Consider the following 27,966-nt stretch of genomic DNA (forward strand, 5'->3'; position numbering starts at 1 on the left):
TGCTATCACATGGAGTAATTGAGGTGAATGGCATTGATGCCTTAGAGTGGAAGCTACACAAGTACATGACAGAGAAAGGAATAGAAGGATATGCTGAGAGGAAGTAGGTGGGAAGAGGCCGTTGTGGCACATAAACACCAGCATAGACCAGTTGGGCCGAATGGCCTGTTTCTGTGCTGTAAATTCTATGTAATTCTGTTTCATACTCTCATTCATTATTTCCTGGGGTTTCCAAACTATGGACCTTCTTGCCTCCCTTGGTCTTCCCTTTCTCCTACAATTCAGGCTTTCACAATACAAGCTTGAAGTCAACCAAGTACAACTAAATTTATTTAGCTTCTCTCCTACTGCTATCTTTGATGGTGATGTTCACTACAGGCTTTGGCCCTTCACACAGGCTTCTCATTAACAAGAATGGAAGCTACATTTTCACTGGTGGAAAATCAGAACAAAGAATTATTCGGATCGAGAAGGTTGTGTTGTGCAAATTGGCTGCCGTGTTTCCTACATTACAACAGTGCCTACACTTCAAAAGTACCTCAATGGCTATGAAGCACTTTGAGACATCCTGAGGTCGTGAAAGGCGCTATAGAAATGCAAGTCTTTTCTTTGAGGTAACACATCTTGTATATCGATTGCAACCAGGTCATAATATGGGACGGAAGCATTAAAAAAATGTTAGAGTTACAAGTTATAGAGCAGGACTACTGTACTGAGTAATCAACAAAAGTAATACACCAAGAGTTGGTTAAATTGAGAAAATTAGTACATTTCATACATTACAACAGTGACTACACTTCAAAAATACTTCATTGGCTGTGAGACGTCTGGTTGTCGTGAAAGGCGCTATATAAATGCACGTCTTTTTAAAAAAATAAATCTTGTATTGAAATTTTCAAAAAATAACTTTTATTATGTCCCTTTATCTTCATTTTTACAATCTTCTGTTTCCACACAAAGTGGGGCTTTTACAGTTTGACAGCACTGTTCCTTCCAGTTGACTTTAAATAATATTACACACGCCTCCCCCCCTTCTCCCTGACTGGGGAGCTGGACCACAGCGGAGCGTTAAGATATTGAACAGTATTCCCAACTGTACACACCCCAGATCTCAACCTTTGGGCCTCTGTGCACACTAACCGCACAAGCTGCTTATTATCTTCCTTGGCTGCAGGGACTCCAATCGGTTTTAGAACACCAGTCACCGCACACACTTTGGGTGCACAATTACTTGTGCTCCAAATCATTAGATTGGCTTCTTCTGCCAACTCCAATATATATGTGTATATGTTTTTTAAAGCAAATTTTTCCCAAAATATTTCTAGGTTTCTTAAATAACTGGTGCTGTCTTAAACAACAGGAGATAGCTAAATTGAGGGACTGGGGAGAGATTTGGTTACTTAGCTCCTCTCAATAGGCCCAGCACGCTCTCTATGCATGTACGGTTGCTTAATATGCAAGGGCAAGTATAAAACATATACAAGGTAATGTGTTACAAATATAAAAGCAGAACTACATAAATGTTCTTTTCACATCTGTGTGCATTAATGTTGAACGGTGGGAAGAATCCCATTCACAGGCACTACATCTGTTACAAGTCAGTACCAACCAGTAGATTCATTCCACGATATTGAATTAATTGTCCCTACCCTCGAACTTGTACGGGATGTACATCACACCTGTTGTATTATGGCTTTCCGGTGGTTCGTACTGGTTAATGTGTTTGAAGTGGTCCTGGAGCTGTGGTACTGGAGGTAGTTTAACAAACCTGCATTGGATTGAACTTAACTAGGACTAGCAGAATATAGACAGTCCAACCAGTTAATAAAATAAATCGGCCAGAAATCAGCGCTGGTGATACCGGCGGAAGAACGTTTAATGTGTTAAGACATGCCTCTGTCTTGTATTTTAATGAATAAATTGCCTGTCATCTCTTAACATAGTAGACAGAATAATGACATATAAACATTGGCCGATATTGTCCAGTCATTTCTAGCTTGGTCTTTTCTTGGGAGGAGGATGGACAGAGGAATCATTGAATGCTGACACAATTGTGGCAAAGTAACTACACTAGAAGATGGATATTTTTAGCTTAACTTCCAGGCTGCTTCCGAACCTTTTAGAACCCTGTGCTTTAACTTGTCCCCTTCTGGCCATTTGCCTTGCGGCGCCTGTTTACTGTAAGGAGCAAGTCTCGGATGTTTCTTCGCTGGAAACAGTGAGGCGAGTGGTCAGATCACAGAGCTGTTATTGAGTGGAAAGAGAGTGAACTAAGTGCTGGGCTCAGTCAGTGCTGAATGGAAAAGGGTGCACGGAGAGGGCACATCACAAAGTCAGCACTGTGCAGAGTGAAGCATCTCTGCCATGTGAACTATCAACCCACCCATCCACTTCCAAAAACAGTCCTATTAGTTTTCAGACTTAAATTCTCCAAACCGCCAAAGATCTGTGCAATCCTCCAACCCTGAAGTATGTCAACTAGAGTACGAGAGATGGCAGAACGAATTCCCAGCTCTACAGGTCTTGGTAAATTCGGGCAGTACCTACCTGGCTGGAAAATGGGTGCTCAACTATTTGGGTTGTCCCTCGCTTTGCTAATGATAAGGTGTGGGGGGGGGGTTTAGAATCTTGGATGCTAGAGACTGAATTCTTCTTCATAAATTACAATTGTGGGAAGGTTAGTGAATATAATGGCCTTTCACTGTCACTAAATGTCACTGACATACTTTTTGCAAATACCTCTGCAGTACATCGCAGAAGGTCATCAGTCCTGACCAATATATATCCCTCAACCAGCATCACTAATACAGATGATCCGGTCACTATCGCATTGCTGTTTGTGGGAGCTAACTGTGCGCAAATTGGCTGCCGTGTTTCCTACATTACAACAATGACTACACTCTAAATTACTTCATTGGCTGTAAAGCGCTTTGGGACATCCTGAGGTTATTAAAGGCGCTATATAAACACAAGTTCTTTCTTTCAGTCAGCTAAAATCAAAACACCAGTGGAAGGAACTGAGGTTTCCAGTCTCCAATGGATCACTGCAGAATAAGAAGGGGGGGGGGGGGGGGGGGTGGTTTCCACTGGGCAAATCACAGCAAGTTGCTCACATGCTCCTCCTATTAGACTGTTACAGAAGCTTGTGGACAGGGAAGCTGCCGTGTGACCCTCTCAGCTGGGGAATGAAAAAAATGAGGACCTGACACTAGAAGAGTAACTTGTAACAAGGGAGAGGGAAAGAAAGAGAAAAAAAAAAATGTTTGTCCTTGTATTTCTAAGAACACTGGCCAAAGAGCGGCCCGTCAGTCAAGGGTACCTCTGCTTGCTTAAACAAAAACATACACCGAACCACAAGATAATTAGGGGCGCTAAGTGATAGTTGAAACTCTACTTTCAAAACATTGGTTAACGTGCTCAGTTAAATTTCTGCGCGCACTAGTTAAAGCCGTTAACCCATTGAAGCATAGAGAACAAAATAATTTAACACACATGCGTTAACCGGCGAGCTAGAAGTAGCAGTCAGTAGAATTTCAAACAGTTGGTTTACCAGTGAGGAATCTGAACATTGGTGAAACTGCAGATTAGCGTGCGAGACTTGCCTGGCGGTGTCAGTATGGGGCACTTGTCACCAGGCTGTGATACCCGGTCGCCCTGAAGATGCATCTTTAGGACCTGCAGGCTGCTTTCACTGGGAACGTCATCATTCAATTGTATTCAATGCTCCACCAGCAACTGGAATCCATCAATATCATCAGATACAGTTTTGTTTTAGTTGACTTTGGGACAAACATCTCCCATCCTTTGAATAATTTATACCGCGCTCTAACATCTAAACACAAGGATTTAATTATTGCTGCTATTGGCAAAGCTATTGCGGAGAGTTGGGAGGAAGCCTGGGATTTGTTTTCCTAAGATTGATTTTGGCCGTGGGACAGATATCTCTGTTGAGACATCCAGCACAGTGAGGGTTCACTGGCAGGCAGATCTGCTGACCAAAGCCCACCAGCAGCCAGTTGGTCTCGCTCCAGAGGTCCCTGAAAGAGAAAGAGGGGGATAAATAAATGTACCTCATGATGTGATCCTAAAACCATCAGCTGCATTCACTCTGAACATGAAATGAGCTGGAGCCAGGGGACTGTTTGACAGGAGGGGGTTGGGGGGCCGCGGACTGATAGAGGGAGGTGGGTCGCAGGCGGATTGGGTGGGAGGTCGCAGACGGATCGGGAGAGGGGGTCACAGATTGAGGGGGGTGAATGGATCGAGAGGGGTGGCGGATGGATTTGGGGGGAGATGGAGCGAGAAAGGGGCGTCGGATGGATCGGGAGGGACAGTGTGAGGTTGACTGTGTGAGCTGGTTGTACCCAGTGCGATGCGTTGCTAGATTCTGTTGCGTTGCCAAATTAAATGTCTTCAGAAGAGGAGGGCGGCAGATTTTGATTTCCGATCACCAGCGTGTGTGCAGAGAGCCATTCCATACTCAGCCTGCTGTCGGTGAGCAAGGGAAGGCAACAACCAGAAATAATTACACTCTGCAAAAGGATTAAAACAGGCCTCCGAGTCAAAAGGTTGTGGGTTCACGTCCCACGCCAGAGACTTGAGCACATAATCCAGGCGGACACTCCAGTGCAGTACTGAGGGAGTGCTGCACTTTCAGACGTGCCGTCTTTCGGATGAGACCTTAAACTGAGGCCCCGTCTGCCCTCTCAGGTGGACGTAGAAGATCCCACGGGCACTATTTGAAGAATAGATGGGGCGTTCTCACCTATCTCCCAGCCAATACCTATCCCTCAACCAACACCACTAAAGCAGTTTAATTAGACATCTATCTCCTTGCTGTTTGTGGGACCTTGCTGTGTGCAAATTGGCTGCCACGTTTCCTAAATCACAACAGTAACTACATGGACTGCAGCGGTTCACCACCACCTTCTCAAGACCAACTACGCACGGCAATAAATGCTGGCCTCGCCAGCGATGCCCATATCCCGAGAATGAATGAAACAAAAAGACACAAACCCACATCTCTAACCTCATAGGGGCGGGGTGACTGTTTAGTGCACCTCTAGTTCAGTATTTGCGAATAGGCCGCTACTTCAGAACATCGCAAGTGACAACTTGAGGATTGTGCAATTATTCCAGTACTTCCAACTTCCTTTGGTTCAGTAATTCCTCCCTCTTCCGCCCCAAACCAAACACTATTCCCTACCACAGGTAACCTGCTCATGAACTTCTACCAATTCTGATACCGACTCGACTGTTACTCTAGAGTGTGTGTGTGTGTGTGAGGGGTTTTGCCTGATTCCTTCACCCCTTGCATGGTGTCAACCCACCTTCACTCAGCACTTCTCTGTCTGCGCTACAAGCACTATCTGTCGCTATGCTGCATTTAGACGTCTCTGCCCCAATCCCAGTTACCGTGGCATCCATTCTTCCAGCGCCAGTCTGCTTCCCTCCGGGGTTCTGGTCTCTTTTTTGACCCACTTCAGTCGGTTTGAGATCCTGTGCACGTGGGTGTCTACACCTGCAAAATCGAACGGACGAGGATTAAGTGAGCTAGAAGTAGATGGGTGCTGGGGCATGATTAAATACTGGCCAAGGATGGACCGCAAACCAAGTTAAACAGCAACGCCATTTTACAAGTTTTGGGTCTGCGTTATATATCCTCTCGGGTTCACCAGTGCTGGCCACCCCCATAAGTGCCGCTGCGTCTTGCAGTCAAGAATGAGCTCGCATTGCCCAAAATCTAACCATACATAACAGCAAGGATCTGAACGGGATATTGTGGGGGCAACTGCAACCTAACCCGCCGGTCGGGAAACTGACGAGGTCGGGTGCAACCTTGGTTTTACACCGCATCTGACCGAAGTCAGTGCCGAGTAATATTGTAAAACCGGAGCTTCACCTGATCCTGTGGGATTCCCGTCCAGCGAGTTAGGTTAAAATGACCCCCGTGTCTTTCACACTTGTCCTCACGCGCACTTCTCCAATCTTCCAGTAGGCAGACTGAAAACACCTCAGTGAGACGAGGCCAAATATGAATTTTTTAAAAATTCATTCCTGGGATGTGGACGTCACTGGCAAGGCCGGCATTTATTGCCCATCCCTAATTGCCCTTGAGAAGGTGGTGGTGAGCCGCCTTCTTGAACCGCTGCAGTCCATGTGGTGAAGTTACTCCCACAGTGCTGTTAGGGAGGGAGTTCCAGGATTTTGACCCAGCGACGATGAAAGAACGGCGATATATTTCCAAGTCAGGATGGGTGTGTTACTTGGAGGGGAACCGGCAGGTGATGGTATTCCCATGCGCCTGCTGCCCTTGTCCTTCTAGGTGGTAGAGGTCACAGGTTTGGGAGTTGCTGCACTGCATCTTGTAGACAGTAAGTGAACAAATATAATCAAAGCTCACTTCATAAATAAGAAAACTAGTAAACCACACGGCCCTGACTCAGTGAGCAAAATACACCTGTTTTTAGTCTGTTTCTGCATTGAAACAGACCATGGCTTACATGGGCTCGGGCAGCACTTAGCGCACAACTAGCTGGCTAGACCTTCCTCACCATTCTCTCAGCAGACCATCCCAATTAACTGAACATCATCGACCTCAGTCTTGAGATTTTCAGTTCATAGAATCATAGAAAGTTACAGCACGGAAGGAGGCCATTTCGGCCCATCATGTCCGCGCCGGCCAACAAAGAGCTATCCAGCCTAATCCCACTTCCCAGCCCTTGGTCCGTAGCCCTGCAGGTTACAGCATCCCAAGTGCACATCCAAGTACTTTTTAAATGTGGTTAGGGTTTCTGCCTCTACCTTCCACCAATTACTTTAAATCTGTGCCCCCTGGTCTTTGACCCCTCTGCTAAGGGAAATAGGTCCTTTCTATCCACTTTACCTAGGCCCCTCATAATTTCATACACCTCAATAAGGTCTCCCCTCAGCCTCCTCTGTTCAAAGGAAAACAGACCCAGCCTATCCAGTCTTTCCTCATAGCTAAAATTCTCTACTCCCAGCAACATCCTTGTAAATCTCCTCTGTACCCTCTCTAGTACAATCACATCTTTCCTGTAACGTGGTGACCAGAACTGTATGCAGTACTCTAGCTGAGGCCTAACTAGTGTTTTATACAGTTGAACCATAACCCCCCCTGCTCTTGTATTCTATGCCACGGCTAATAAAGGCAAGCATTCCGTATGCCTTCTTAACCACCTTATCTACCTGGCCTGCTACCTTCAGGGATCTGTGGACATGCACTCCAAGGTCCCTTTGTTCCTCTACACTACTCAGTGTCCTACCATTTAATGTGTATTCCCTTTCCTTGTTAGCCCTCCCCAAATGCATTACCTCACACTTCTCCGGATTGAATTCCATTTGCCACTGTTCTGCCCACCTGACCAATTTATTGATATCTTCCTGCAGTTTACAGCTTCCTTCTTCAGTATCAACCACACAGCCGATTTTAGCATCATCTGCAAATTTCTTAATCATACCCCCTATATTCAAGTCTAGATCATTGATATATACCACAAAAAGCAAGGGACCTAGTACTGAGCCCTGCGGAACCCCACTGGAAACAGCCTTCCCGTCACAAAAACACCCATCAACCATTACTCTCTGCTTCCTGTCTCCGAGCCAGTTTTGAATCCAACTTGACACTTTACACTGGATCCCATGGGCTTTTAACTTCGTGGCCGGTCTGCCATGTGGAACCTTATCAAAAGCCTTGCTAAAGTCCATATACACTACATCAAATGCACTACCCTCATCTACCCTCCTTGTTACCTCCTCAAAACATTCAATCAAGTTTGTCAGACTCGACCTTCCCTTAACAAATCCGTGCTGACTATCCTTAATTAATCCGTGTCTTTCTAAATGAAGATTTATCCTGTCCTTCAGAATTCTTTCCAATAATTTTCCCACCACCGAGGTTAGGCTGACTGGCCTGTAATTACTCGGTCTATCCTTTTCTCCCTTTTTAAACAAGGGTACCACATTAGCAGTCCTCCAGCACCACACCTGAAGCCAGAGAGGATTGAAAAATGATGGTCAGAGCCTCTGCTATTTCCTCTTTTGCTTCGCTTAACAGCCTGGGATACATTTCATCCGGGCCTGGGGATTTATCCACTTTTAAAGCTGCTAAATCCCTTAATACTTCCTCTCTTACTATGTTTATTTCATCTAATATTTCACACTCCTCCCCCGATAGCAATGTCTGCTTCGCTCCTCTCCTTTGTGAAAACAGACGCAAAGTATTCATTAAGAACCCTACCGACGTCTCCCGCCTCCACACACAGATTACCCTCATGATCTCTAATAGGCCCTACCCTTTCTTTAGTTATCCTCTTACTCTTAATATATTTATAAAACATCTTTGGGTTTTCCTTGATTTTACTTGCCAAGAATTTTCATGCTCTCTCTTTGCTTTCCTAATATCCTTTTTAATTGCACCCTGCACTTTCTGTACTCCTCTAAAGATTCTGGAGTATTTAGCCCTCGGTATCTGTCATACGCCTCCCTTTTTTTCTTTATCCTACCCTGTATGTCCCTAGACATTCAGGGGGTTATAGATTTGTTGGTCCCACCTTTTTTCTTTAAGGGCACATAGTTGGTCTGAACCCTCCAGATCTCCTCCTTGAATGCCTCCCACTGCTGACACTGATTTACCTTCAAGTAGCTGTTTCCAGTCCACTATGGCTAAATCCCCTCTGAGCTTAGCAAAATTTGCTTTTCCCCAATTTAGAATTTTTATTCCTGGTTTATCCTTGTTTCCATAACTACCTTAAATCTAACAGAATTATGGTCACGAGCACCAAAATGCTCCCCCACTGATACGCCTTTTACCTGCCCAGCTTCATTCCCTAAAACTAAGTCCAGAACCGCCCCCTCCCTTGTTGGACTTGCTACATACTGGCTAAAAAAGTTCTCCTGGATGCATATTAGGAATTCCACAACCTCTATACCCTTCACACTAATTTTATCCCAGTTAATATTGGGGTAGTTGAAATCCCCTATTACTGCCCTATAGTTTTTGCACTTCTCAGAAATGTGTCTACATATTTGTTCTTCTATCTCCCTCTCATTGTTTGAGGGTATGTAGTACACTCCTAGCAGTGTGATCGCCCCTTTTTTGTTTTTCAGTTCGACCCATATGGCCTCGTTTGATGATCCTTCCAACATATCATCCCTCCTCACAGCTGTAATAGTTTCTTTAATCAATACAGGTAGACTATCCTTTATCCGCACTTCCGAAAACTGAAAACCTCTGAAAACCGAAAGTTTTTTCGTGGAGCGTAAGTCGTGCGCACATGACCCGAGTGGCGCAAAATATGACCCGACGCGGCCGATGCTTGACCCACGCAGGTGTGAGGCGTCAGTTGTGTCTCAGCGCTGTCACACGTGCGCCTGCTGCTCTCTTTGATATTTGTTGGTTTTGTACGATTTGTGAAAATGCTAAAAAGAGCTGCAGATACCCTATGGGTAACAGTGAGAAGCAGAGAAGGAAGCATCTCTCATTATCGATATCGCAGAAAGTGGAGTTATTGCAGAAGCTTGATCGTGGTGTGTCTGTGCGCCATCTTACTGAAGAATATGGTGTGGGAACTACCACCATATATGACTTAAAGAAACAGAAAGACAAGTTGTTGAAGTTTTAAACTGACAGTGATGACCCTAAACTAATAAAAGGTAGGAAAACATTGCATAGAGCAAAAAATGAAGATCTTGACCGTGTACTGATTGAGTGGATTCGACAACGCAGAGGTGAACGTGTGCCACTGACTGGTTTGATGGTCATGAAACAAGCTAGAATATACCATGAAGAACTGAACATTGAAGTTGAGTGTGAATATTCAGAATGTTGGCTGCATATATTTAAGAAGCGTCATGGTATAAAATATCTGAAAATCTGTGGTGAAAAAGCTTCTGCTGATCATGAAGCAGCTGAAAATTACAGACGAATTTGCCAAAATAATATCTGATGAAAACCTCGGTCCTGAACAAATTTACAATGCTGATGAAACAGCTCTGTTCTGGCGCTACGTTCCTAGAAAAACATTAGCAACGGCTGATGAGAGTGCACCAGCAGGTTTTAAGGACGCTAAGGACAGGTTGACTGTTCTTGGGTGTGCCAATGCTGCAGGCACACACAAGTTAAAGTTGGTAGTGATTGGAAAAAGCCAACATCCGAGATGTTTGAAAGGTGTATGCAATTTACCTGTGCATTATTATGCGAGCAAGAAAGCATGGGTAACCAGAGGAATATTTTCTCACTGGTTCAATATAGTCTTTATTTATCCCACTCAGTGTGAATACAGGTGTTCATAAGGTTCGCTGCAGAAATATTAATGTGGTGGCTTACGGGGTGCTGCCCCGTAATACCTTCTGAAATCCGAAATTTTCCGAAATACGGCTGGTCCCAAGGTTTTCGGATAAAGGATAGTCTACCTGTACCGCGACCCCACCACCCTTTTTACCTTTGACTCAGAATTCACAGCCTTTTAGGATAGAGTTCCAGATTTCCACTACCTTTGTGTGAAACGTGCTGCCTGATTTCACTCCTGAATGGCCGAGCTCTAATTTTAAGATTGTGCCCCCTTGTTCTGGATTCTCCCACCAGAGGAAATAGTTTATCTGTATTCATTCCATCAAATCCTTTTTTATCATTTTAGATTAGATCACCCCCAACCTTCTAAATTCAAGGGAACAAAAGGCAAGTTTATGCAACCTGTCCTCGTAATTTAACCCTCCAAGCCCTGGTATCATTCTGGTGAATCTGCGCTGTACCCCAGTGAGGTGCGGTGCCCAAAATGGAACACAGTTCTCCAGATGGAGTCTCACCAAGGCTCTGTACAACTGAAGCATAACTACCTCCCCACTGTATCCCAGCCCCCTCGAGACGTAGGCCAACATTCCACTCGCCTTTTTGTACAGGTGCCCCCAGACACCCAAATCCCTTTGCTCCTCCACAGTTCCTAGACGCTCACCATGACGAAAGTATTCTGATTTTTCTTTCTTGGATCCAAAGTGGATGACCTCACACTTCCCCAAACTCCATCTGCCATAGTTTTGCCCACTCACTTAATCTGTCTATGTCCCTTTGTAACTTTTTGCTCCCATCCACACGACTTACTGTGCCTCCTAACTCACTGTGATCTGCAAGTTTAGACAGGCAAGAAAATGTGTCTTTCTTAGATCCAAAGCGGTTCTTCTATCTACAGTAAACTCTTTCTTATCCGGCACCTATGGGACCAGGGTGGTGCCGGTTGATGAGAAATTCTGGATAACAGAGGTATACCTACCAAGGCAATTTTTAACACAAACAAAAATAAAAACCACTGACTAACTCGGCCACCGCGGGAGACTCGGACTCGGCAAAACGAGTGCTGGATGGATTCGGCAAGATTACCGGTTATCTATTTTGCCGGTTATTAAAGTATTTCGGATGATTAAGTGCCGTTTAAACAAGAGTTTACTGTATCTGTTATCTATCTATCTGTTCAGTCGACAAATTAGCTGCTGAGCTACAACAAGAAGCCAACTTAACTCTTCCAGTTAGAATCTACTGCCAATGAATTTGTGTCTCAACCTGCATTTCTTTTAAAGACACGATTATGTGAAATTGCGCCCAAAAGGTTACAGTTCAAGTTTCTGCTAAAAATCATCTACATAATCACAAACGCAAAATCTTCCATGAACCAGCGCAATCAGGCCGCGGAATAGAACATACGGTAATCGCTTATTTATTTTTCTTCCCATTAAAAAGTATTCCTTGATGGATTGAAGGGTGTTAGCCTGGTGCAGTTTTATCAATGCAGCTGAAAATGGGTTTATCACCAAAAATAAGCATTTTTAATAAGCGTGTCCAGCTAAGCCCCGCTGTCGGGAGGCCCCACGCAGGCCGCTCACTGGCTTTACAATGGAAATTGCCGCACATGTGCGGAAGACTGAACGGGCCCGCGCACCAAAAAACAAAAATGACAGGGAACACTGGGGCCCAGTCTCCCACCTGTGAGTAACCTGACTTAAAATCACTGAAAATGAATTCACAAAAAACTATACTGAACCACTTACCACTTTCATTGGTGCACACCAGTCGGTTTCTTAGTAAATTAAATATTTTTTTTGATATGAGAAGTCTTTAAAAACGTGCCTACAAGTGCCCGTGCGCCTAAGAAAATGAACGTCATTTGAAGAGCCTTCCTGAACCAATGCAATCAGCGGAAACTCGCCTGATCCGGCGAACTGAATCTTGAGCCAGGTTAAAAGATGGTGGAAACTCGAGCGCGCGCGTGGTTTTGGGCCTAACTCACAGACGCTTAAAACTCTCCGATCTTTTGCACTAGTTCAGCCGATTCTGCCCAGATTGCGCCGAGATTGCTGGCGGAAACTCCATTCCCAGATTTATTCAAATCTGCCTGGAAAGAAAACTGGAGGTAGGGCAGGATTGGAGAGTGCTGAGAGTGTGTGAAACAGCCTTCTTTTGAGGCACTGGATCTACATGGATCGGCTAGCAGCTGCTATGGCTGCGAGAGAGTAAAAAGTGTCATTTCTAATTTTAAAACAGCTGACCTTCACCGAATGCTCGTGTTCATCGTGTTGCGAGGGCACGTGCGTCAGTGTTATTCTTCCCGGGAATCTGTCTGACGGAAGCCTCAAGCTGCAGAACCGGCCTTACCACGACGTAACATACTTCCGCTGCACTGCTAAAACTCGCCCGCCGCCCCAAACACAACCAAGGAGAAACAAGAAAACAATAACAGATACTCTTAACCTAGCTATTTGCACAGTCCTCCAAAAAGGAAAAGAAAGCTTACCGGTCTTTTTCCTGTGGAGAATGTGACCTGGAATTTTTCCATGGAGGACAAGGGGTTTGTTGTGTTGAAAAATTGCTCACTTTCTGCTGGCAAAACATTTTGTTCGGAGCCCATACTTTTTTTTAATGCAGATACGCACCACCCACTGTCTTATCTGCTGTGTGGAGAATGCTTGGAACAGCCCAATCGAGAACAGATGAGCTCTGCTGCGATTGCAATGCTCTGTTCCAACAGCGACTACACTTCAAAAGTACTTCATTGTCTGTAAAGCGCTTTGGGACATCCAGAGGTCGGGAAAGGCGCTATACAAATGCAAGTTCGCTCTTTCTTTCTTTTCCACTGTTTACTGCTGCACGGTGCTCGATGGGAGTAACTTTGTGCGTGTGGTTGAGTTGGTGAGAAGACTTGTGGTCCCTCTCACATAAAAGAAGTAGGGAGCTCCTGGAGCAAGTCAGCATCTCCTGCGTTCCCTGCCCTCTGTTACAGCTGTTTTGTGACCTAATTTGAGCAGGTACTCACCCTCTGACTGTTTGGCTCCTACCTGCCATCCCCTGCCCCCACATCAGTCAACTACAGGCACCATATCTGAATGCGCGAAGCATTCACAACAAAATAGATGAATTAATAGCGCAGACAGAAATGAACAGGTTTGATCCAATGGCCATTACGGAGACGTGGTTGCAAAGTGGCCAAGGTTGGGAACTAAATATTCCAGGATACTTAACTTTTAGAAGGAGATAGGCAAAATGAAAAAGGAGGAGGGACAGCCCTGATAATAAAGGATGGGATGAAGACAGTAGAGAGAAAGGATCTTAGCTCCAAAAATCAAGAAGTAGAATCAGTTTGGGTAGATCTAAGAAATAGCAAGGGGCAGAAAACATTGCTGGGAGTTGTTTATAGGCCCCCAAACAATAGTTGTAATGTAGGGCAGAGTATAAATCAGGAAATTAGAGGCGCATGTAACAAGGGTAATACAATAATCATGGGGGACTTTAACATAAGAACATAAGAAATAGGAGCAGGAGTAGGCCAATCGGCCCCTCGAGCCTGCTCCACCATTCAATAAGATCATGGCTGATCTGATCCTAACCTACATTTAGACTGGGCAAGCCAAATTTGCAGTAATAATGTGGAGGACAAATTCATAGAGTGTATGCAAGATAGTTTTCTAGATCAGTATGTTGAGGGACCAACTAGGGAACAGGCTATTTTAGATCTAGTATTATGCAATGAGAAAGGGTTAATTAATAACTTTGTCGTCAAGGGGCCTGTAGGGAAGAGTGATCATAATATGATAATAATTTTCAAACTCAATTTAAAATTCTTAGTTAACTCCGAAACTAGGGTCTTAAAGCTAAACAAAGCAAACTACGTAGGTATGAGGGGCGAGTTGGCTAAGGTAGACTGGGAAACTACATTAAAATGTATGACAGTAGATAAGCAATGGCTAGCATTTAAAGAATGAGTACATAATTTACAACAAATATACATTCCTTTAAGGCACAAAAACCACACAGGAAAAGTGGTCCAACCGTGGCTAACAAGAGAAGTTAAAGATAGTATTAGATCAAAGGAAGAGGCTTATAATGTTGTCAAAAAGAGTAGTAAGCCTGAGGATCGGAAGGATTTTAGAATTCAGCAAAGGAGGACCAAGAAATTGATAAAGAAAGGGAAAATAGAATATGAGAGTAAACTAGCGAGAGACATAAAAACAGACTGTAAAAGCTTTTATAGATATGTAAAAAGGAAAGGATTAGCGAAAGTAAATGTGGGTCCCTTACAGGCTGAGACAGGAGAAGTTATAATGGGGAAAAAGGAAATGGCAGACAAATTAAACAAATACTGTGTGTTTGTCTTCACGGAAGAAGACGCAAAAGACTTCCCGGAAATAGTGGAGAACTAAGGGTCTAGCGAGAATGAGGAACTGAAAGAAATTAGTATTATTAAAAAAAAATACTGGAGAAATTAATGGGACTGAAAGTCGATAAATCCCCTGGACTTGATGGCCTACATCCTAGGGTTTTAAAAGAGGTGGCTAGAGAGATAGTGGATGCATTGGTTGTCATTTTCCAAAATTCCACAGATTCTACAACGGTTTCCGTGGATTGGAAGGTAGCAAATGTAACCCCACTATTTAAGAAAGGAGAGAGAAAAAGTGGAACTACAGACCAGTTAGCCTGACATCAGTAGTAAGGAAAATGCTAGAATCTATTATTAAGGACATGGTAACAGGGCACTTAGAAAATAATAATAGCATTGGGCAGAGTCAACATGAATTTATGAAAGGGAAATCATGTTTGACGAATCTGTTAAGAGTTCTTGGAGGTTGTAACTAGCAGAATAGAGAAGGGGGAACGAGTGGATGTGGTGTATTTGGATTTTCAGAAGGCATTCAATAAGGTGCCACACAAGAGGTTATTAAACAAAATTAGGACTCATGGGATTGGGGGTAATATACTAGCATAGATTGAGGGTTGGTTAATGGACAGAAAACAGAGAGTAGGAATAAACAGGTCATTTTCAGGTTGGCAGGCTGTAACTAGTGGGGTACTGCAAGGATCAGTGCTTGGGCCTCAGCTATTCACAATCTATATCAATGATTTGGATGAGAGACCAAATGCAATATATCCAAGTTTGCTGATGATACAAAGCTGGGTGGGAATGTAAGTTGTGAGGCGGATGCAAAGAGGCTTCAAGGGGATATAGACAGGCTAAGTGAGTGGACAAGAACATGGCAAATGGAATATAATGTGGAGAAATGTGAAGTTACCCACTGGTAGGAAAAATAGAAAAGCAGAGTATTTTTTTTAAATGTGAGAGATTGGGAAATGTTGGTGTTCAGAGGGACCTGGGTGTCCTTGTACACAAATCACTGAAAGTTAACATGCAGGTACAGCAAGCAATTAGAAAAGCAAATGGTATGTTGGCCTTTATTACAAGAGGATTTGAGTATAAAAGTAAAGATGTCTTACTGCAATTATATAGGGCCCTGGTGAGACCACACCTGGAGTAATGTGTACAGTTTTGGTTTCCTTACCTAAGGAAGGATATACTTGCCATAGAGGGAGTGCAACGAAGGTTCACCAGACTGATTCCTGGGATGGGGGGGATTGTCCTGTGAGGAGAGATTGAGTAGACTAGGCCTATATTCTCTAGAATTTAGAAAAATGAGAGGTGATCTCATTGAAACATACAAAATTCTTACAGGGCTTGACAGGGTAGACGCAGGGGTTCTAGAACCAGGGGTCACAGTCTCAGAATAAGGGGTCGGCCATTTAGGACTGAGCTGAGGAGAAATTTCTTCACTCAGAGGGTGGTGAATCTTTGGAATTCTCTACCCCAGAGGGCTGTGGAGGCTCAGTCGTTGAGTATATTTAAGACAGAGATCGATAGATTTTTGAATATTAAGAGAATCAAGGGATATGGGGAAGTGGAGTTGAGGTAGATCACATTGAATGGCGGAGCAGGCTCGAAGGGCCAAATGGCCGACTCCTGCTCCTATTTCTTATGTTCTCTTGGGTCCAATCCAGTAGCCCACCGCCCTGACAGGACATCACAGCAGCTCCAGTTTGCCACCAATTTTCTACCCTTCCCTCCTAAAGACTTTGATTCCTCACTGGGGTAAGGTACCCATAACCGCCGGTTGCCAATGTTCCTCCTAGGTTTTTTGTGTGCACGGTCCCTTTAGTGGACTGTGCGACTCATTCAAAATTTTGCACATGCGCAAAATGTCCCATTGAAAAGCCGGTGATTGGCCTGCTCGGGACCTCCAGACAGCTGCGTGGCTGGTTAACAGGAACGTTGCTGGTTGCCCTTCACTACCTTGCAAAAGTGCCTATTCACGCGAGGCTACATAGCGAGTTTCGGCAGGTTATTGGCCAAAGGGCATCACAGCCACATTGTATCCTTTTACAAGGGTAATACCAGAACTGAGAGGTTAAAACTATCAGGAAAGGCTGAACAGGCTGGGGCTCTTTTTTTGAGAAAAGAGAAAGGTGACCTAATAGAGGTCTTTAAAACTATGAAAGGGTTTGATAGGGTAGACTGCTTTTTTTGATATATATATGACCTGGATATTGGAATACAGTGTAGAATTTCTAAATTTGCCGATGACACCAAACTTGGGGGCGTGGCAAACAGTGAGGATGATACCAATCGACTGCAACCGGACATCGAAAGGCTAGCAGAATGGGCAGACAAGTGGCAGATGGAATTTAATACAGAGAAGTGTGAGGTGATGCATTTTGGCAGAAGGAACAGGGAGAGGCACTATACACTTAATGGCACAGGTTTAAAGAGTGTGCAGGGACAGAGGGACCTGGGAGTTAATGTGCATAGGTCCCTGAAGGTGACAGGACATATTGAGAGAGTGGTTAGCAAAGCATATGGGATCTTGGGCTTCATAAACAGAGGTATTGAGTACAAAAGTAGAGAAGTTATGCTGAACCTTTATGAAGCGCTGGTTAGGCCACAACTGGAGTATTGTGTCCAGTTCTGGCCACCACACTTTAGGAAGGACGTGAAGGCCCTTGAGAGGGTGCAGAGGAGATTTACCAGAATGGTTCCGGGGATGGGGGATCTTAGCTACAAGGACAAGTTGGAGAAGCTGGATTTATTTTCATTAGAGCAAAGGAGGTTGAGGGGTGATTTGATAGAGGTGTACAAGATTATGGCAGGTTTGGATAGGCTAGACAAGGAAAGGCTGTTCCCACTAGTTGATGGTACAAGGACTAGGGGACACAGATTTAAGGTTTTGGGCAAGAGATATATTGGGGACGTGAGGAAAAACTTTTTACGCAGCGAGTGGTGATGACCTGGAATTCACTGCCGACGGAAGTGGTGGAAACGGACACACTCGATGTTTTCAAGGGGAGACTGGATAGACACTTGAGGGAAATAAATTTGCAGGGCTACGGGGATAGAGCGGGGGAATGGGACTGACTGGATTGCTCTACAGAGAGCCGGCACGGACTTGATGGGCTGAATGGCCTCCTTCTGTGCCGTTATGACTATGGGGGAGAAATTCGGTATCGCCCAGCTTGGGGCGCAATTATCGGCCGGGCGCAAAGTTTAGCGTCAGGCGTTAATTATCGCTTCCGACTGCAAACTTGGCTTCTATCGCCCCTGGAGATGATTTGAGCGCTAAATCAGGCGCTACACACCTGTCTTAAGGCGCTAACGCCGAAGAGCGAGGTGCTACCTCAGAGCGCTGGCGAAGCTCATGTGATGTCAGTCAGCAATGGAACACAGACACACTGGCGCCGGCCAGTTCTTAAAGGTGAGGGTCGAACTTGCTCTCCATCCACACCCTGCTCATTGCAGCCTTGAATCTCGGCCTGGAGAGACCTGTACATCAAATCTGCTGGAAAGAACAATGGAGCGGCCCAGGGAAAGATTCAGAGTGCAGCCCCCATAGTCTCTTCTAAATCGATGCAAGGAAGAACAAATCAAAATGAACCTGCAAAGTGCTGCTCAGTACCCAAAACTCAACACAGCGTTGAATATCTCCAGAAGTCTCTCTCTCTCACTCAGAATGCGTGGTGCAAATATATTGCAGACAAAAATAAGGCAGGAAGCGGTCACCTTTAAATAGCGCTCCCCCAGTCCCTCCCCAACTGCAAAACGCTCCCTTCAACCTGTCGTTGCTAGCGTCAGGCGGTAAGGCAGGGGGCGCCACTCAATATCCGGTCCAGGGCGTTGCACGCCCAAGTGACGTCACAATCTGCCGGCGCAGGAGATCGTGGCGGTAGTGTTTAGCGCCGCCGCAAAATGTCTGGTCAATTTTGCGAGCAGCGCAAACATCACCGCACCCGGGCGCTAGTTGCTTTGTGCCCCATTAACGCCCTCTTAAGACGTTAACGGGAGGCGCAAACCAACCGAATTTTTCCCCCTATGACTCTATGGCATAGAGAAGATGTTTCCACTTGTGCAGGAATCCAAAACTAGGGGTCATAATTATAAGACAGCCACTGATAAATCAATAAGGAATTCAGGAGAAACTTCTTTACCCACAGTGGTGAGAATGTGGAACTCGCTACCACAGCGAGTTGTTGAGGCGACTAGCACTGATGCCTGCAAGGGAAAGCTAGACAAGCACAAGGAGTAGAAGGATATGCAAATAGGGTGAGATGAAGAGGGATGGGAGGAGGCTCATGTGGAGCATAAACACCAGCATAGACCAGTTGGGCTGATTGGCCTGTTTCTTTGCTATAAATTCTATGTGGCCCTGCCTTGCCCAGCGGCCACACAAATGTCCTTCCAGCAGGGGATGCCACTCTGCTCAGGGTTGGAAACCTTGGCCGATTACACCCTCCCTAGCCCATGAGCGCTGACACCAATTACAGCACCTCTACCACTAACCTGGCTCAGCTGACTGAGGACTGACTCTGGAACCTGTCTGTTCTGTATAACTCAGCTACTCCCTGCCTGAACCAGCAAGCTCTTGCCTCCGTGTCTCCACACTGTAGATTTAACGGCTGATCCCCATGATCAGGAGCTCCTGTCGAGGCTTGGTGCCAGCTGGGAATGCTGGCGGGGTAACCGGGGGCACAGCTTGCGCTATCCCAACCGGCACTCCCTGGAAACACATCAGAGGCACATGGACAGGGAATCAGGCTTTAATGTTTAACAGCTATAGAACGCAGCAGTGCCAACAACGGAGGAGCAATGCACAGGGAATAAAACCTTTGACAATTAACAACCTTTTAGTGGGTAGCACTCTCATCTCGGAATCAGAAGATTGTGGGTTCAAGTCCCACTCCAGAGACTTGAGCACAAAATCTAGGCTGACACTCCAGTGCAGTGCTGAGGGAGTGCTGCACTGTCGGAGGTGCCATCTTTTGGATGAGGCCTTAAAACGAGGTTCCATCTGCTCTCTCGGCTGGACGTAAAAGATCCCATGGCACTATTTCAAAGAAGAACAGGAGAGTTCTCCCCGGTGTCCTGACCAATATTTGTCCCTCAACCAACATCACTAAAACAGATTATCTGGTTATCACATTGCCGTTTGTGGGAGCTTGCTCTGTGCAAATTTGGCTGCCGCGTTTCCCACATTACTACAGTGAATACACTTCAAAAGAACAGGTGAAATGGCTGTAATTGGGATGTCCTGAGGTTGTGAAAGGGGCTAGATAAATGCAAGTCTTTCTTTGTTCTTTCTTAGCCATAGGAAAGCCACAGAACAAAGTTATCTGGTCTGCGCACAAGCTTTCCCTCCTCAAGGTCAGCTTTTCAGTGCTGCAGTGCACCAGTCTGGGAGGTCAATCTGACACAAAGCCAGCCTACGTGACCAGGAGGGGCTCACTTCAGAGTTCATCTTTTTGACATGACCTGCAAAGCCAACTGGTGAAAGACTTGCAACGAAAGGATTGCATTTTTACAGCGCCTTTCACGGCCTTAGGACGTCCCGACACCTCCGGCAGTGCAGCACTCCCTCAGCACTGCGCTGGAGTGTCAGTCTGGATTATGCGCTCAAGTCTCTGTAGCGGGGCTTGAAACTATGATCTTCTGACAGAGGCATGAGTGGTGCCCACTACGCCACAGCCGCACCTCATCTGGACTGGCTTTTGTATACGCGCCAATTCTCCAATTTACAAAATGGCTGCATTAATATTCAAGATCCACCAGATTTTTCTTCATCATTTGACATACTTAATTCCAAATGTTTGAGGGGTCCATTCCCTGAACTGAATCAGTACCAGTTTATGCCTTAACATTCGTATGGAATTTCTTAGGATTTGCCCATCTCTTCCACCTGGTTTCCAGAGAAAGATCAACCTGTACCCCTGTACAAGCTGCATGATCAATTCAATTCATTACACATTATTTAAGAGACTATTAACCGAGAGAGAACCGCTCAGCTTCAAACAGCGCTGGGAGAATGTGCAAGGCTTTTGCTTCAAACATGGCTGTCAAGCAGCAAAGGAGCTTTCTGACTGCTTCACCCATTAGGGTCTTCAATCAGAAATTGCAGGCAGTTTTGTTTATTGATACGTTCCCTCACAGGAACACACAGCATCAGTTTCACTGGGCTACCAGGAGCCCACCAGATCAAAACCTGAACATGGAGTTCAGTCTGTGCACCACAGCACCACCCGGTGGCACGGATTGCACATACAGCATCAGTCTCATTACAGTGATGTTGGAGTGGGAGACAAGACTTGCATTTATATAGCGCCTTTCATGACCACCGGACATCTCAAGGTGCTTTATAGCCAATGAAGTACTTTATGAAGTGGAGTCAATGTTGTAATGTGGGAAACGCGGCAGCCAATTTGCGCACAGCAAGCTCCCACAAACAGCAATGTGATAATAACCAGATCATCTGTTTTTGTTACGTTGATTGAAGGATAAATATTGGCCAGGGCACCTGGGATAACTCCCCTGCTCTTCTTCGAAATAGTGGTATGGGATCTTTTACGTCCAATCTGAGAGAGCAGACGGGGCCTCGGTTTAATGTCTCATCCAAAAGACGGCACCTCTGACAGTGCAGCACTCCCTCAGCACTGCACTGGAGTGTCAGCCTAGCTTTATGTGCTCAAGTCTCTGGAGTGGGACTTGAACCCACAACCTTCTGACTCAGAAGCGAGTGTGCTACCAACTGAGCCACAGCTGACACCATGAGGTCTCCCTATACTTTCCTACAGCACTACTGCCCTCAACCGCCTGGCTTTGGGGGCACTGCGATAATGTCCATAAAATAGCAGGCAGCTGGCCTCCCTAGCCTGACCCCTTGGTTTCATGCTGTTTGTTACTGGTGTCCGAGGTACTTACTGATGCCAGACACGTCGTTCCAGGCTAACTTCATGATGAGATGGGCCATCTTTGGTCCCACTCCTGGAAGCTTCAGCAGTCCGCTGACGCTGCTGGGAATGTCGCCATTGTACTGCTCCTTCAGGATCGCTGTGGTCTGTTTGATGTACTTCACTTTGCTCTGCACGGGTAAGTCACATCATGAATAAGATGCAAAGGTAAAAGCGATCTTTCCATTCACCATATGAAAAGTAGGATGCAGCATGTTTCAAAAGAAGTGGGGGGGGGAAGGGAGGGGAGTGGGGGGGAAGGAGGGAGGGGAGTGCGGGGGGGGAAGGGAGGGGATAGGATTGCCAACTGGCTGAGTTTCTGAAATTGCCAGCATTCTCCCAGCAGTATAACTTAGGCAGGTATATATAACAGGCACTTCCTGAACATGTCACATAAGGACAGCAGCTTTTGGTCACCTGTCTGAATATTGGGGCAGAAATTCCTCCCCAAACGCATGAGTACGGAAGGGGTACTCACGCGTCTGGCCGGAGGAAATGCCGGTTTTCAGCATGCACAGTGCATGCGCTGAAAACCGGCATTTCCTCTCCTCTAACCCAAGAGGTGAAGAGGCTAGCGCGTGCGCTGTAGGGGGCAGCGCGTGCGTCTTGGATTTCCTCTGTTTTGGGGGATTTGCGCATGTGTAAAGGCCTCCGGTCTTTACGCTTGTAAAAAGCACACGTAAGTATTTATTTTTACAGGTAAGTGGTGTTTTAGTGCAATTTAGAATTTTTTTTCCCCACAGGTTTATTATTTTAAAGAATCTACAATAAGGTAAGTTTAGTTTTAGACCCTTTTTATTAAAAATTTATTTTTTTCAAAAAAAAAAATTGTTTAAATTATTTTTTTTAACTTATTTATACTTAATTTAATGATTGGGATGTTTTTTTAAATTTTATTTAAAGTTTAAGTAGTGTTTTGGGGTGCAGTACTTCTCATGAGTTTGACAGTTCTTACTCTCAAACTTATGAATGAAGTTTCCCCTCCCCTGATTGGCTCAACAGTGCTCACCTGATCCCAGCCGGCACATCGCACTAACTACGCCGCTGGGTCAGGTTAGCACAGCGCGCCGAGATCAGAACCTGGCCACTGAAAGGAAATCCACTGCGGGCCAGGTTTCAGATGTCGGCGCGCAGGGTGAGCGCACATCGGGGGCTTGCACGCGCGGCAAGCTCCCGACACCAAGTTCTGGGCCATTAATTCTCCGGACCACTCCGACTCTGACCCCTCTGTCCTCGGCCTCCAATGTTCCAATGAAGCTCAATGTAAGCTCAAGGAACAGCACTTCATCTTTCTATTAGGCACTTTAGTCTTGAGTTCAACAATTTCAGATCATAACTTCTGCCCCCAATTTTTTTTGGACGGCAGCTGTTGCTGATGATTCTGCCATTCCTATTTACACCTCTTCTAGACTCATCTTTTGTTTCTTTACTTGTCCCATTAACATCGCCTTTCGCCTTGCACCGTCTTCCCTTTTGTCATTCAATCTCTCCTGCTTTCCACCCTATCACAGACCTTCCCTTTTGTTCTTTCCTTCCCCTACCCCCTTTCCCTGCCTCTGTACTTGCTTAAAACCGGTTACATCTCTAACTTTTTCCAGTTCTGACGAAAGGTCATCACCCTGAAACATTAACTCTGTTTCTCTCTCCACAGGTGCTGCCTGACCTGCTGAATATTTCCAGTATTTTCTGCTTTTATTTCAGATTTCCAGCATCCGCAGTATTTTGCTTTTGTAGAATATCTCCTTATGCGGCTAGGTGTCAAATTTTGTTTGACAATCATTCCTGTGAAGCACTTTAGGACGTCTTACTCCATTAAAGGTGCTAAAAAAATGCAAGTTGCTGTTGTTGAATAGGCCATTCAGCCCCTCGAGCCGGTTCCGCCATTCAATTAGACTGTTGCTGATCTGTATCTCAACTCCATTTACCCGAAAGTCACACTTACTTCCTGTAACGGCACCCCCACCCTCACCAAGCCAATTTGTTGATAACGCCTGAACTGCTATAATAGGTTGAATCCTCGGACTCATAATGAGCAATGCCATTGGAGGTCTAGTATAAAATTGACGACTGTGTTAACGGTTAAAGTTGTCTGCCAACGATTTAATAAAGCCAGCTGGCCCAATGAGAAACAGGCCCTGGGTAGGGAGAGTGCCAGCAGGAAGGCTAAGTAAATGCCTGCAAGGTGCTCTAGGATGTACACACACTGTACATACAGAGCAGTGCAGGGCATTAAGAGGCAACAGAGATTTAAATATTAAAATATAATCAGCTCTAGAATTTTCCTCAGAATATCAAACCACTAAAAAAAAACTCAATCACCAGTGCTTTGAAATGATCAGAGCTCAAATTCAAACAACTTGCATTTATATAGCGCCTTTAACAAAGTAAAACGTCCCAAGGCACTTCACAGGAGCGATTAGCTAACAAAATTTAATACCGAGCCACATTAGGACAGCTTGGTCAAAGAGGTAGGTTTTAAGGAGCGTCTTAAAGGAGGAGAGAGATGTCGAGGTTTAGGGAGGGAATTCCAGAGTTTAGGACCTAGGCAGCTGAAGGCACAGCCGCCAATGGTGGGACAATGAAAATCGGGGTACTGTATTTGGGAAGATATTCAGTTGCAGTACGGTAATTAAGCTGCAAGTATTGGTGGACTAACCCTCCAGAATCCGACTGGATAGATGAGTTCCCCGAGTGTCTTATCCTCCATCTTGAGAATGTTCTCCACAGTCAAGCCGTGATCTCTCAGCTGTTTCATAGCTGCATATGTCACCTGATCTTTGGTCTGGCTGGACAGCATGAGCGACAGAAGCACCTGATACCTCATGACCTACAAAATTCCATAAAGACAGATCAAAATAATCGGTAGCAACATAAATATGAAGCAGACATTTTTCTATTTTTACCTTCAACTTTTATCTTAAGCTTCAAAATTTGCCTTTGATAAATATCTAAGATGAAGGAGACTTATGGGGCATTTTCTCCCATTCCCTGGTCTACTGAAGGTGATGATTCAGGGCTACGGTTCTACAGCCGTTGCCCAACAAAGCCTACCTTCGTCTCTCAACCCAAACAGCAAGTGCAGAGTATCTGACTGTGAAGGACATCATGTGCCAGCTGTGGCTCAGTGGGTAGCACTCTCAGCTCTGAGTCAGAAGGTTGTGGGATCAAGTCTCACTCCAAAGACTTGAACACAAAATCTAGGCTGACACTCCCAGTGCAGTACTGAGGAAGTGCTGCACTGTCGGCGACACCATCTTTCGGATGATACATTAAATCGAGGCCCTGTCCACCACCTCTCAGGTGGCCATAAAAGATCCCAGAGCAGGTGTCCGAGCCAACATCCCTCAACCAAAACCTAAAACAGATGATCTGGTCATGTATTTCATTGCTGTTTGAGAGAGCTTGCTGTGAGCAAATTGGCTGCCATTACAACAGTGACTCTGAACAAATATTTTGTATCTGTCTTCACGGTAGAAGACATTAACAACATCCCAATAATGGATAATCAAGGGGCCACAGGGAGAGGGAAACTAAAGACAATCACTATCACTAAGGAAAAAGTACTTGGTAAAATAATGGGGCTAAAAGACAACAAGTCCCCTGGACCAGATGGCCTGCATCCCAGGGTCTTAAAAGAAGTGGCTGCAGAGATAGTGGATGCATTGGTTGCAATCTAGCAAAATTCCCTAGACTCTGGAGAGGTCCCAGCAGATTGGAAAACCGCAAATGTAACGCCGCTATTTAAGAAAGGAGGGAGACAGAAAGCAGGAAACTATGGACCAGTTAGCCTAACATCTGTCGTTGGGAAAATGTTGGAGTCCTTCATTAAGAAAGCGGTAGCAGGGCATTTGGAAAATCATAATGCAGTCAAGCAGAGTCAGCATGGTTTTATGAAAGGGAAATCATGTTTAACAAATTTGCTGGAGTTCTTTGAGGATGTAAAGAGCAGGGTAGATAAAGGTGAGCCAGTGGATGTGGTGTATTTGGATTTCCAGAAGGCATTCAATAAGGTGCCACATAAAAGGTTACTGCATAAGATGAGCTCACGGAGTTGGGGGTAATATATTAGCATGGATAGAGAATTGGCTAACTAACAGAAAGCAGAGAGTCAGGATAAATGGGTCATTTTCCGGTTGGCAAACGGTAACTATTGGGGTGCCACAGGGATCGGTGCCGGGGCTTCAACTATTTACAATCTACATTAATGACTTGGACGAAGGGACCGAGTGTAATGTAGCCAAGTTTTTGGATGATACAAAAATGGGTGGGAAAGCAAGTTGTGCAGAGGGCTCAAAGAATCTGCAAATGGATATAGACAGGCTAAGTGAGTGGGCAAACATTTGGCAGACGGAGTATAATGTGGGAAAGTGCGAGGTTAAAAAAAAAGCAAATTATTATTTAAATGGAGAGATTACAAAATGCTACAGTTCAGAGGGGCCTGGGGGTCCTTGTGCATGAAACACAAAAAGTTAGCATGCAGGTATAGCAAGTAATCAAAAAGGCAAATGGAATGTTGGCCTTTATTTCAAGGGGGTTGGAGTATAAAAGCAGGGAAGTCCTGCTACAACTGTACGGGGTATTGGTGAGACCACACCTTGAGTACAGTTTTGGTCTCCTTATTTAAGGAAAGATATACTTGCATTGGAGGCAGTTCAGAGACGATTCACTAGGTTAATTCCAAAGATGAGGGGGTTGACTTATGAAGAAAGGCTGAGTCTATACTCATTGGAATTTAGAAGAATGAGAGGTGATCTTATTGAAACATATAAGATACTGAGGGGGCTCGACAAGGTAGATACAGAGAGGATGTTTCCCCCCGTGGGGAAATCTAGAACTCGGGGGCATAGTTTCAGAATAAAGGGTCGCCCTTTTAGAACTGAGATGAGGAGGAATTTCTTCTCTCAGGGGGTCGTAAATCTGTGGAATTCTCTGCTACAGAGAGCTGTGGAGGCTGGGTCATTGAATATATTTAAGGTGGAGAGAGACAGATTTTTGCAAGATAAGGGACTGAAGGGTTATGGGGAGCGGGCTGGGAAGTGGCTTGGAGCCCAAGATCAGCCATGATCTTATTGAATGGCGGAGCAGGCTCGAGGGGCCAAGTGGCCTATTCCTGCTCCTATTTCTTATGTTCTTACACTTCAAAAGTACTTCATTGGCTGTGAAGCATTTTGGGAGGACCCGAGGTCATGAAATGCGAGTTTTTAAAAAATAAAACCACACGGGTTAGGTTCCACTGATTTACCTGCGGGGCTGCAGTTTTGTCAAAGCATTGCTCAGCTCCCATGTGATCTACAGGCGCATCTCTGCCCTTTCTCATCTCCCTGATATTATCCAACTGCTCTCTCCAGTCCTTAGGCTCCCATTTGGCCTTTGTATCATCAGCAGTCTGCGCCTCACTCGGGAGCTGGGTCGAAGAGCTCACAGCCTGCACGCTTTTCCTTTTCCGTCTGGGTGCGTTTCTGGGGGAAGAGTCTCCAGCTTGGATTCGTGTCGCTGTTCGGGCCGTTTCCTGGATCGGGTCGCCGGGCCGTACCTCTGCATCGCTGCAGACCGCTCTCCCACTGCCTGTGCCGGGCTGGTGCAGCCTGTTGGGGCTCTTTGCTAACTTGGAGCCGCGGTCCCGTCCCCTGCCCCTAGCGGCCGCGCACACTCGCCGGCTCATGTTCCGAGTCAGTACTCCCGAGGCGAAGTAGCAGCCATGGCGCTTGCTTTGCCTCACCCCCCGCTCTGTGATCGAGGAAGCGGAGACCCGGGCGGGGGGTCGCGGCCCCTTTAACTCCCGCTGGTGAAATGTATCAATTCGGGGGACAGTCGCAACGTTCGGCTCACGCGCGGGGTCTCCCCCGGGAATCGGGATTGGGATCAGCGCACTCTGACCAGCTTTAACCCCATGTCCAATTCACTGCATCCTAGTTTGGGGTGGGAAAGGCACAGCACGGAAGGGAATGAGCCTCCAAGGGCCGAATGGCCATTTCCCATCCATGATATTTCGTTATTAACGCAAGAACGTGCGTCTGATCTGATGTCCCTCGATAGTGTGGGCCCAGTGACTGTTTACTCTTTGCTCCCTCTGCTGTGCAATCCCTACACATACAGCTACAGCTTCATTTATTATCACCGGTACAGCAAATGTAGCGTCTGCTTGTCAGCATAGATCTTCCAAGTGCCTGTCAGTGGAATGACATTAGCTCATTTGGCTTTAATACTAGAACAGACTCCCAGGGAAGGTTTGGTCAAATGTCAGCAACTTGCATTAATTGTAGGGCTTTTAGAAATAAATAACTTGCATTTATATAGCGCCTTTCACGATCGCAGGACGTCCCAAATGCTTTACAGCCAATTAAGCACTTGTTGAAGTGCAC

At 45.5% G+C, this 27,966-nt stretch overlaps 1 protein-coding gene across 1 annotated transcript; it reads right to left on the reverse strand.

The window, feature by feature from the left end:
* Positions 1 to 27,681, reverse strand: nthl1 (nth-like DNA glycosylase 1). Its single transcript, XM_086000501.1, has 5 exons — positions 26,847 to 27,681; positions 24,261 to 24,431; positions 21,576 to 21,735; positions 5,416 to 5,521; positions 1 to 4,037 (listed from the first exon to the last, which is right to left on the reverse strand). The coding sequence occupies exons 1-5, from the start codon at positions 27,264 to 27,266 to the stop codon at positions 3,872 to 3,874; spliced, it is 1,023 nt and encodes a 340-aa protein (XP_085856627.1). The 5' UTR covers positions 27,267 to 27,681; the 3' UTR covers positions 1 to 3,871.
* Between the last annotated feature and the right edge of the window lie 285 nt (positions 27,682 to 27,966).

Source organism: Somniosus microcephalus, chromosome 11, assembly GCF_052327205.1.
Source record: "Somniosus microcephalus isolate GS21.2 chromosome 11, FLI_Smic_1.0, whole genome shotgun sequence".
Taxonomy (NCBI): domain Eukaryota; kingdom Metazoa; phylum Chordata; class Chondrichthyes; order Squaliformes; family Somniosidae; genus Somniosus; species Somniosus microcephalus.

Coding starts and splice junctions, on each gene's coding strand:
- nthl1 (XM_086000501.1), bottom strand. CDS start 27,266: ATGAGCCGGCGAGTGTGCGCGGCCGCTAGGGGCAGGGGACGGGACCGC. Junction 24,432..26,846: donor ACAAAACTGCAGCCCCGCAG/GTAAATCAGTGG, acceptor GGAATTTTGTAG/GTCATGAGGTATCAGGTGCT. Junction 5,522..21,575: donor GAACGACGTGTCTGGCATCA/GTAAGTACCTCG, acceptor TCGATTTTGCAG/GTGTAGACACCCACGTGCAC.